The following is a 12,385-nucleotide window of genomic DNA, read 5'->3' as shown; positions in this document are numbered from 1 at the left end:
GGCAAATATCAAACATTTCTTTTTTTAAAAAAATAACTCCATGTGAGCAAAGCGGGGGGAGAGGATTAAAATGGATTTTAATGGAAATTGAAGGGGGAAACAGAAATATTTAACTTCCTTAAATATTTCATATATTATATATGAATTTCATACATTTATGTAATGCAAATTGCATTACTTTATGTACATGAAAATGAATATGAATATCCTAGTATCTAAAAATATATTGTTTAGTACACTTATTATTATATGTCACTAGATTATTGTTAAATGACTGGTATACCCCTTCCATCAGAAGATGGTCACAGTCATGATTCAATGAGCATTTGGAAGTACTCCAATGTAATTAAATTGTCAACTTGTAGTTGATCATACTGGAGGACTCAGAGACTGCTAGACAGGTGTTCTCTCCGGTTGAAGACAGTGATTTTTTTTATTCTACTTTTCCCACTTTAACTGAGGTCTTCTGGCCAAGCCTGTGTAAAAGTGGGGGGCCTACAGTTTGCATTCTTGGAAAAAATACCTTTGCTACTGAAAATAATGACAAGGTCTTTGCATCCCTGGATTGTATTCATTACTTTGCTAGGCTAAGAAAGCTTTTAAGCACTGCAAAGTCGCTTATATTAAGTAAAATATTTTTTTCAGTCTTTCAAGATACTTAGGATGTTTTTTCATCAACACAATAGTCCTAAATTATTATAATACAGTGTTCCCTCCCTTATCACAGGGATTCTGTTCCAGGACCAGCCGCAATAAGTGAAAATACGCGAAGTAGGGACACAATATTAATTTTGTCGTCTTATACGTGGGGTTGTCTTATATGCAGGAGCAGTCTTATACACGGGAATAGTCTTATACGCGGGAGTAGTCGTATATGCGGGAGTAGTCTTATACACGGGAGTAGTCTTATACGTGGGAGTAGTCTTATACACAGGAGTTGTCTTATAGAGTGGGTGCTGAAACTTCCAATCGGATTGGAGAATCTGTGGTTGCCGCATATGGTGCGGGGAGCTCAAAAATGGCAATAGCCGCGTCCCTGCTGTATGCAGCGACTGTATGAAAGCATTAAGGGCGATGCTGTACAGGTACAGTAGAAGAAAACCCATTCATCAGGATTCTTGGACTTAATGCGGTCCTGATGGTGAGGTGAAGTGCCGCCTCACTGGGAAGGTGTAAGTGAAGGGCGGAGCAAGCTGCAGGCTTCCGGGGCGCCCGGGGTATGGCAAAAAGAGATAGAGTGGCTCTGGACCCAGAAAAACACACCTCTTTTACCTGTCTGGCCTGCCCTTGTATCCTATTACTGTACCTCCTCCTCTGCCTCTCAGATATCGCTCTTGAAGACTGCAGTGAAGCAGTGCAGGTGCGCAGGTGCAAGATCTGAGAGGCAGAGGAGGTGGTACAGTCATAGGAAAATTACCATATTGAAATCAAATCTGATGCTTCTAAATTTTTTATTTAGTGTGTTGGAGAAGGGGTAGTCTTATACGGCGAATATATCCCAAACTCTATATTTTAACTGGAAAAGTTGGGGGTCGTCTTATACACTCAGTCGTCTTATATGCCGGAATATATGGTACATATATAAGTGTAAAAAACACCCTTTGTTGTGGATAGGGGAAACTCAGTGCTCCGATTTAGACTTGGCCGGGGTGGGGGGGGGGGGATGGAAGGAAATTCACATGGCTATCAACATGGCTGAGGTGAAGTAGGTGCTGCTGCCTCCAGGACCTCTCCTTCCTCCCCTCCCTATGTTTTGGCTGTGGTCTGGGACCTTCTGCTGTATAGCAATAGTACAAGCTGAACGTAAGTCAGATATTCTTAATTCAGGTACTGCCTGAACCAAATATACTAAGAATCATTCATGTCATAGAATGGAACTTCCTGCCTAGTGAAGCCAGAATTGCCCCCTCCCTGCTGTCCTTCCGGCTGCAGGCTAAAACTTTTTATTCAGACAGGTTTTTAAAGACGGTTTTTAAGATTAAGTCAGGGGTTGTTGTGGTTTTTAGGTTGAATATGTATATATTGATATTAACTGAATTTTTAATACCTATGATATTTAATTCTGTTTTAATGTTTATATTTTTAGATTTTTAATAGTACTGAAATGCTTTTAATGAAAGTCTCTTTGTGGAGAGAAAAACTGGGGTGTAAATACATTCTCTCTCTCTCTCTCTCTCTATATATATATATAGGTGGGAAAGCTGGACAACGAAGAAAGCTATCAGAGGGAAAAATCAAATCATTTGAAATGCATCAGAGAGTTCTAGAGCTCCTATGGACCAACAAAAATATAAGTAAATTGGTTGAAAAAGCAGGTCAAGCCTGAAGTTGACCTGAAGTCAAAATGACTAAACTGACATATTTCGGGCACAACGTGAGATGGCATAAATAACTAAACAACTAGAAAAGTTATGAGCATTAGGAAAAGAAGGAAATCGTGTTATAGATGAAGTATTCAATCAAATAAACTATGGTCTCAAGTTTGTACATCCTATTGATAATGTTCTTAGGGCTGTTATATCTCAAAACTGACTTGATTGCATTTTTTAAAAACAATGAGAGTACTAAAAGAAAACATACTTACTTCTAGCCTTTGTACAATTTCTCTGATGTCACCAGGGCAGTTATCAAATGCAGACAGAAGAACACATTCTCCTCTTTCATAAAAAACTTTTACACTCATCAGTCCAGATGTCCATCCAATAACATCTCTGCAGGAGCAGTTAAACACAACATTTTTTGATTCCTTTTCAACCAACACAATAAATTCATTTGAGATACCAAGGAGACATTCAATGTCAAGAGACTGACCAAAGTCTCGCGCTATCACATTCCATATCACTGCTCCAACACTCAATAAGTGAGCATCTTTTCTGGGCTTCACTCTTTCTTTCTTCTTTGCTCCCAGTGTAATAAAACTGAACTTGACTGAAGTGTCTACTGTAGTTGTAGTAACAAAGTTTTCTGCTAGATCTTTCAAGTATTCCTGACGTGTCCTAGTTGCCATAGCACGAAATTTTTCAGATTTATGTGCTGCATTTTCTGCATTTATTACTTTAGCCAAAAGGAAGTCCCGAAAAACTGCCGATTTAGGGAAAGTCACTCCTTTTGGAATTGGTGGCCCAAATGGTGGTACATCTTTTGATCTTGAAACTCCAACACTGAAAAGGGAAGAAAAAATATCAGACAAAATTAGTTTTGTAGGATCAAAATATTTTAATTTGATTAACAGAATTGCTAACTGTTTATACATTTATACCAGGCATGCAAACTTTGGCCCTCCAGGTGTTTTGGACTTCAATTCCCACAATTCCTAACAGCTTACTGGCTTTTCCCATGCCTGATTTAGACACACATCCATTATCCAAAATTCTGAAATCCAAAATGCTCAAAAAAACTGAATTTTTAATATTTATGATGTTTAATACTATTTTAATATTTGTATATTTTAAATTGTATTGTAATGCTTTTCTCCATAAGGGGCTTTGAGTCTCCTTATGGAGAAAAAATAATAAAAAGCAGGACTTAAACAACAACAACAATATCTGAAGCTATCAACATGGATAGTTGAGATAGTGACACCTTTGCTTTCTTATGGTTCAATGTACAAAAACATTCATACGCAACAATATCAAAAATATTATGTATAAAATTATCTTCAGGCTATGTTTAGAAGGTGTATATAAACTATAAAGAATTCTGTGTTTAGACTTAGTCGCAAACCCAAACTATATGCAAACGCAGGTATTCCAAAATACAGATAAAAAAATTAAAATCTCAAGAATTTTGGATAAGGGATACTCAAACAAGAAAGTCTTGCACAATAACCAACATCAGAATTTTCAGCAATGAAAATATAAGTGTGTTTATGCAATAGCTGAACAACTTTGTTGGCAAATCTTAAAATATGTTGGTTCAGCGAAGTACGTTTTTGTTGTAGGCAAACTTCCTGTTGCATCAAGACATCATAAAACTACGTTAATCATGCAGAAGAAATAACTGATATGTACTGCATGGTACGGCATTGCATAAAGTAATGCAACACAACCTTCTATGATGTTGTATACCTAGAATGTATTACTATGTGGTACATTTCATATATGCCTGGAATGCAACACCATTACAGTGCCTACTTTAACATTGCAATTTGCTGAAGACTAAAAAAAATTGATGATATAAACTGAAAGGGATTCACTGTGAGCTAAATGCCCACTATTCTATCTTATGTCTTACTATCTTTCAAGCACATTTTTTCATACATTTATAGAGAAGATGAAAGGAGGATTACCCTCTATTTTGTCGGTAAGACTACTCCTTCTTTCTAAATACAATACATTGCCCTATGCTAAAACTGAATAATCTAAGATTTTTTTCTAGCATTTTAAACTTTATGCCTAGCAAAACTGCATGGAAAATGCTAACACACACTCACATATACACAAAAGACAGAACAGACCGATTACTGCCATTGTTAATGAAAACCAGCAGTAAAGGCAACCAGCAATTATCCTGTACTTACCTATAGCACACATTTTCGGTACAAGGGTTGTGGACTTTAACAATGACAAACACATGTTGAAAATGGGAACGGATATTTTTTGGAGTAAAAGGAAGTGCTCCGGGCTCTTGGAAGACAATGGTAACAATGTCATTTCCTATATGCCTTTTCCTTAGAAGCTAAATGTTAAAAAAAATAAAATTAATACTACCTACAGTTAAATTCCTTTCTGACAGAAAAAAGTGACAACTACAAATTACTTAGGCATGATGCTAATGCAAATATCACAAGTTGAATTAGAGGTGCTACAGAGGGCACACAGCCTACCAACTTACCTTTCAGAAAAATCTCATTTCAATTAATTTTGAAATAACAATCAAGGGACAGGATCCAGAGATTGCTAGGTGTATGATGAAGCATTTTTGTATATAAAACTGCAGTTCTCCCATTCTACCCCTACTTCAATTGCAGTATTCAACATTATTGTAGAGTGTAAGCACTTCCAAGACTTTTGAAAGCAGCAGTTTTGGATGATATAACTGTGACAAGGCTTGTGATAAAAAGCAAAATCTCCCATGCAGACTATTGAAAACTACTCAAAATATGTATGTGCAAATCTTTTTACTATGGAAGAATGTGTGTGATGAACATAGCTGATTAGAAGATGGCATACTATGAATTACTCTCAGGCTACATAGACTATCAATAGCAAGACTACCTCTGGCAATATATTTAGTATGAAGTTCAAAAAAGTGATAGGTGATTTTTTTTTGTACTATGTTTGTAATAATCTGAAAGAAAAAATGCTGTTGGAAGTAATGATACACTTAAGGGCATCCACAGACATTATCCTGTCATATTTTCACATCAGGAGTCCACAACACTAAACCAATTTTTTTGGGCAGGGGGAGGGGAGGCTAGGGGTTATTGAAAAAAAATCACAATCCTGTGGAATTCAATACCTTCTTTAGCTTTCAAATATAATTCAAGAATTTGGGATATAATGTTTATTTGTCCTGCTTTGGGCAGTCAAGATTATACTGACTGAAAGCTAGAGATCAAACTCATGTTGTGTTTTGAACAGTTTAAAATGAATTTAACCTACATTTTCAACATTTTGAGATCAGTTGATTAAGAGACAAAAGAAAACAAAAGAAAAGGAAAGATCTAAGTACATACAACAGGTATTATGAAACTCAGTAACTTATGATGGTGCTGCTTTCAATTTCAAACTGCATATTCATTCTAGTGATTTTCAGAGAGCTAGTCATATTAGTCTTTAAAGTAAGTATATAAATTTAAGGATATATTTGATGCCATTGTCTTTAATGGAAATGAACAATTTAATGTATTTACTGTATGGTTGTAAAGAACAGGAGACAAAACCTGTTAAGTTATTACTAAGATAATTACATGATAAAGCACAGTTGTGTTAGAAAAAAGAACCATCACAACACTTATTCTTATGTTATTGCTACATTTAAGTGACATTTAAGATACTACAATTATTCTGTCAGCTTCAGTGGGTGAGACAGAACTTTGGATTACAGATGAACCTGTTAAAGCAGTGGTTCTCAACCTTTTCTTCATCATGGATCCCCTTTGAAATACCTTTTGTGGCTGCCAAGCCCCAAGATTTAACTCAAGATTTAAGGCACCAGACTGCTGCCCCACATTCTCTGACTCTGTCAATAGCAAGAAATATCACGTGCTTCTTCTCTGCCATTCAACATTATTCACTTGCACGTTCGCATCATGTGCACCAATACATTTCTCACCCAACAACCCTCATAGAGGATTTCCATCTCTGATTGTTTTTAATTGAGGCAATAGATTAAAAAAAGCTAAGTCCCCGTCCCCCCCCCCCCCCCCGCCCCAAAAGCATAGAAAATTAAAATTATGTACAGTTTCCCCTTCTGGATTGTTTCATTCGTTCATTCAGATTTAACTACAAAAAACCATTAACACTCCCTCAATCCTTCATGGACCCTCATGATGACATCACGGACCCCTAGAAGTCCCCAGACCACAGGTTGAGAACCACTGTCCTAAAGTATTCTACAAAGCATGTATGTAAATCCTAGGATGGAAAAGAAACATTTGTCTTCTAATTGGGATGTACACAAATTCAAAATGTTATCATTATTTCTCCCATCTTGAACAGTTTAATGCTAAATTTTGACCTCATTAAGCAGTATTTCCAACTTAAAATACTGAGAAGGTTTCTTTGAAAAAGAATTTCTATGGACAAACAACTCACTACTGGAGCCAAACTCTCTATTTATACTTCTGCTATTGTGCACTGGGGTGACAGTGGACTCTTGATAAAATCTCACTGAACTGATGTTGCCTGACTGAGAAGTTGTTGTTTTTGCTATAACCTTTGAGTCAGCTCTGATTGGCAACATTTATTGAGAAATTTTACATTTCATTTCCCCTAAGCCTGTGACAGAATGTAACTTTCCCATGGCCACCCAGTAGTTTTCCACAGCTGAGTTGATCTCCTAGAAGCCTAGTCACCCATTCAAAAGATCATACTTTGTTAGCTCTCACTCTGATTATTCAATAAGATCTCTCCTACAGCCATAATTTCCCTGTAATAAACTGGATTTAATCTTTAACCTCTTTAACTATGAACTACACTTGGTCATGTTTTATTCTTTGTCTAAGAGGGGAAACATGACATCTGAGATGTGCAGGCAATGAACTTTTTACATTAAATGGAACAAGTCTGTCAATTACCACTGATAGTTACAATCACCATAAAAACATAAACCATATTTCAAGCTCTAAAATTTGTAGGCAGACTGAATTGAAAAAAAACTCATCTCACTTTCCAGTTGCAAACAGATAACTACTGACGAATGTGATGATACCCATGAAAAAGAAAATCAAGTGGAGTAGACATGTTTCACATGAAATCTCTGTAAAGTTTTACAGCTCAGCAGCAAGATTCAGCTCCTCCCGTGAGAATGAAGAACCATAGTATAGAACTAAGAGCATGGACCATGCATCATGGAGTTTAAGATCTCAGATTCAATCCATGGAAACTCCACAGAGTGTTAAAAATAATTGCACCTGAAACAATTGAGAACTGAAACTAGTAGGCAATGTTGGGCTAGAGTGTTAGCAATACTGGGCTAGATAGGCACATATTCTGATGTAGTCTAAAGCAGATTCTAACGTCCCTATGAACCAGAAGCCTCAAAAATAAATTTTGCTTAGCATCAAATGCCTCATGCTCCAGCGTGTCTCCTTGTTTTCTGGACATGAGGTATAGTGCTATACTTTGTCAATCCAATGAACAAATCTGAACTCTAGACATTGTTCCTTAATAAGGTTGTTAATTAAATTTTATTTTTGTGAGCCACAAAGGAGGCTTTGCAGAAAGGAGGTACATACATTTTTGAACTAGATAAATTAATTAGCATGTCTCTCTATAAATGTTTAAATAAGCACAAATTATATTTAAAACGATATAATTTTGTCAATCTAATTAATTGTATCTTCATTATCTTTGTATAACGTGGGACAATTTTTATGATCCTAAAATGAATAATGGATATTGTTGGCAAAAATGTCATCCAATAAATCACTTTTACTGAACAGTCATGTGGAGGTGTATCTACATGTTGTCTACAGCATATTTTACGGGTGTACCAATAGTGCTTGAAATTAGTTTTACTTTAATAGTCACACATGTATTCACTCATCCTTTAAAGTCTTACCAACTGGGTGAAGTCCTGGATGAAGACATTGCAAATATTTCCTGAATTTTAACACAACACACTACCACTATAAGCAGTATTGTAAAGTTAAGTACAACATTAGGAAAATAAACCAGTGCTTGCAAAGAGGAACATAATGGTGCAAGGAATAGAAAAGGATAGTTAACCTGTGGATGAATGGCAATATGGAAGACACTGATTTTGGCAAGATTGAATGGAGAAAAGGGAATGAAAAATATAGTTCAAAATTGATAACAATGTGTATTACTACAGATTACTTTTTTCTGTTTCATGTTTTGCTTATCATTTCTTCTCTACATTTCAAGTATAATCAGTTGAATCACTTGTCTTTTTAACATAGTCTGAGGAGTCAAAATTACTACATGCATTCCCTGTGATTACTTACACAGAAGACAATAGAAAATTAATAGCAACATCTTAATATGTCAGCAATCTCCACCATATTTTAAAAAACTGTTCTAGATCTCATCTAAACTTAAGTTATGAGTGCTGCTCACTAAGCTTCTCCTTATGAAAATCAACCATTAGATACACTAGCATGAACTCCAATTGGAAACATTCAACTAGCCAGCCCCTTCTATAACAACTGTGGGTGCCATGTTTATTATTTTATTTATTATTAGCTGACAAAGGCAAACCAACTGTTCTTGAAACTTATTTTTCAGCAGAACAGGGTCACTTGTTGAATAAAAAGGAACAATGCTAATTTTTCATATAGCTTAAACCATTTTTCTTCATTCAATTAAATGGGGGGGGGGGTTATGAGCAGACATCACAATGAAACCTTTAAACTTATTTTAATATAACTATAAAATAAGTAGTTTCATAAAAGATTTGAAGAATAACTTAATATTTTACACATAAAATGTCACATATTTCAATCAGACCTGATTACAACTGAGAAAAATTGAAATATTAAAACTGTGGTTTTATTTATTATGAAAAATGTTATAATTTGATTTTAAATCAATTAAAATAAAGTTGTATAGATTTTAATTAATCAGATCTGACCAAAAGCAACAAAAGCAAATGGAAGAAGTGTGAAGGAAAATATTAACAAGAAAATGATCTGGAAAGGATGCTTGTAAGGGTAAAGGTTCAACAGGGAAAGCCTTTAACTTATGATTTGTAAGGAAAGCCAATACAAGGAGGTGGTACAGGCCACACCAGAGTGGGTAGCTTCCTCTGTTCCGATTAGAACACTGAGTGAAGGTTCCCCACCCTATATTGCAGCCAAAGTGAAAAATTACCTTCATGTTTGGATCTCCTGCTGGCTCTAAAACTAGAGGAATGTCCTGATCAGTGACCAAGAAGGGCGTAGTTATTTCCTGGAAAAAGCAACAGACAATTCTGGTGTGGCCTATTTCTGGCTCACAGGTAACTGGATGCTAAGAAATGCTCAGCCCACGGTAACTGGCTATACATCTTGGCCAGTGACTATATCAGGTAAACCAATTCACAACATAACTTGAGTGAAATAAACCTAAGATTCTATTTGGCATTTGATCTTAGGATATGAAGATCCCACAACTTAGTGAGCGGATATAATGAAACAAGCCCTGTATACAAAGAAAAATACACAAAACAAACCCTATATACAAGGAACGGCTAGTAAGGCTGGATGTCCCTTGAGGACATCAGCAACTTCATCTGTTTTACTGACCTCAGTCTCCTGTCTGTTTCATAGGAAAAGAGTCAATATGTGAATTTTTACTATCTTATCAAGAATTAATTAATAGATACATTCTATATTATATATTATACATTCTATATTATATATTATACATTCTATATTATACATCTTGGTAACAAGAGAGAGAAAAATAAACATTATTACCTATTTCTTCTACACATTAAGGTTGGCTAAATGCTGATTGAGTGTGCTTATCACATGTTACGAAGTGTCCGTGCTGTGCAAATACCAATATTTTAATATTTTAAGAGTGTAGCAAAATAATGCGGTGGGTATTCAGTATTCCTTAAACATGGAAGACTTCCACATTATTTTTGAACAAAAGTAAACCATGGAACATACTGTGATATTATTTCTAAAGAATACCAAGACTGTCCAGGGTACAAAGACTGATGAGTTTTTACTAAAACACTGTGGGAAGGTGTGATTGTTATTGGGAAAATAATGGGATATTTTGAGGATAAATCAAAATCAAAGCAAGGTTTAGTTTCTCTAGGGAGGAATACACAATAGGATGTATTTGGGAAAAGGTACAGAGGAAGGGAAGAAAATGGAACAGTAGTATGAGTGGCTAAGCAAACACAACAGTGAAGATGAGACATTACACAATTCTGAAAGAAGTGGATCAAGGCAAAAGTCTGTTTCCCGTGATCTTAGACTAGGCAAAACTAAGACAAAGACAAACAACATTCAACATCAAATAAGGCTATTACTTGTTGTCATTGCCTGTCAAAGAAAGTATTCGAAAATAACGGTACTCAACCATATGTTACGCAGAAGTATTTTCTATAACTCTTGAAATTTAAGATTAAACCATCCACAGAGAGATTACTGTTTTTCAGCTGTTCTGTTTTTTATACCACATCCTGCATTCTGTTTAAAATGAATGCATAGTGATGCAATAAGAAGCTTCACTTTAAAATAAGATTTGTGATTTTTATAAGCCATGAAATGTATGCTGGATCCTGGTACAAATTCCTATTTTATGTGTGCAATCTGAAATACTATTAAATTCAGATGAATGATAAAATGTCTTCTAAAACAAGGCTTCTTAAACCTTTCCACTCACAACCCCTTTTGGCCTGGGAATTCTTTTATGTGACCCAGTGTGTGTGTGTGTGTGTGTGTGTGTGTGTGTGTGTGTTTATCTATCTATCGATCGATCGATAAATAGATAGATATAAAAATAAAACATTTACTGATAATAAATGAGCCTTTGCCACAGGCTTGCTAAACAAGCTGATTTTGCTTTTTATGAAGTACAGTTTAAGCATTTTCTGCAGGGACCACTGTAAACACTACACAACACATATCAATTTCTAAAATAGCTAGATGCAGTGTTTTTAAACTGTATCACAAACTTGCACATAAAATTAGTACCAGTCCAGGTGAAAGGATATGAAAAGTAACAGAAATAATAAAAATAAAGGCTTTTGGTGGATTTTGCTGAAATACACAATTACTTCTAAGATACCCGATTCACAAATCATTACGTAAGTGTTGGTTTTCACATGGTTGCTAACTCTTTTCAGTCTTCAGTATTGTAAATTCCCACAGAATAAATAACTAAATATAGCTATAAAGGTTCAGTTTTTCAACAACATCTTGAACTCATAACCAATGAGATACTAGATTTTATAAGTATTTCAATGAGTCTTGCAGAGCTCATTAGTACTTGAATAGATATTTTAATATGCACACAGTAATACGCAGAATGTTACACTTTAAGCAGTAATCTCATTTGTGAATGGCTTTTTAGTTACATGTTTTAAATTAACATATCTAAATAAGTTGCACAATATCAATGTACCGTTTTAAACTCCCAAATCAGTGGCTTCTTGCCTATACAAAAACCTTGGTCATAAGTGGAGCACCTGCAGAGCTTTGAACTCAGCATATGTGTACCTAGGATTTTTATCCATATCAACTAGCACAGGCAAAGACAGAATTAACCTTACAAAAAAATACATATAATCCCACTTGAAGCCAAAGGCGAAAGCCCATCAACTTCAATTATTCAGGATTGCAACCCTAAATGCTGTGTCATTTTTAGCCACCCTTAATGAAATATAATAATACAATGTATATTTCAAACATTAATTGTATTGCTGTATAACATTATGTTTTCTATTTGTATAGGGGACACGCAACATGGTGAACAATACTTCATACCCAAAAGAAGGAGGAGAAAAATAACAACAAGAATGCAACTGCACATACTTATACATGAATGTAAGCCACTCTGAGTCCCCATTCAGGGTTTGAGAAGGGTGGGGTACAAATGTTAGAAATAAATAAATAAATAAAATGTAAGTGCAGTCAAAACAAATTAGGAGTACATTTAGTTTATTTCAATGGAAAAATGTTTTAACTCATAAAAGTTATCTGAACATATACTGAACAATAGAACAGAGGATGATAATATTGAATAATGGAACATGCAAA

The 12,385-nt window shown here is 35.2% G+C and overlaps 1 protein-coding gene across 7 annotated transcripts in view; it reads right to left on the bottom strand.

Annotated features, from left to right (window-relative positions):
* Nucleotides 1-12,385, bottom strand: part of SIPA1L2 (signal induced proliferation associated 1 like 2) — an 88,474-nt gene that overhangs the window by 33,760 nt on the left and 42,329 nt on the right. For 4 of the 7 annotated variants that reach the window (XM_067465251.1, XM_067465265.1, XM_067465261.1 and 1 more), the window contains exons 7-9: nt 9,498-9,575; nt 4,520-4,677; nt 2,585-3,161 (exon numbers count right to left, since the gene is read on the bottom strand). In XM_067465251.1, coding sequence (XP_067321352.1) covers nt 2,585-3,161; nt 4,520-4,677; nt 9,498-9,575 — 813 coding nt within the window. The remainder of the gene's footprint in view (nt 1-2,584; nt 3,162-4,519; nt 4,678-9,497; nt 9,576-12,385) is intronic. The other 3 variants (XM_067465269.1, XM_067465275.1, XM_067465281.1) reach the window with 1 other exon arrangement.

The sequence above is a fragment of the Anolis sagrei genome, chromosome 1 (genome assembly GCF_037176765.1).
Source record: "Anolis sagrei isolate rAnoSag1 chromosome 1, rAnoSag1.mat, whole genome shotgun sequence".
NCBI classification, from domain to species: domain Eukaryota; kingdom Metazoa; phylum Chordata; class Lepidosauria; order Squamata; family Dactyloidae; genus Anolis; species Anolis sagrei.
This window is presented reverse-complemented; position numbering and strand designations above follow the sequence as displayed.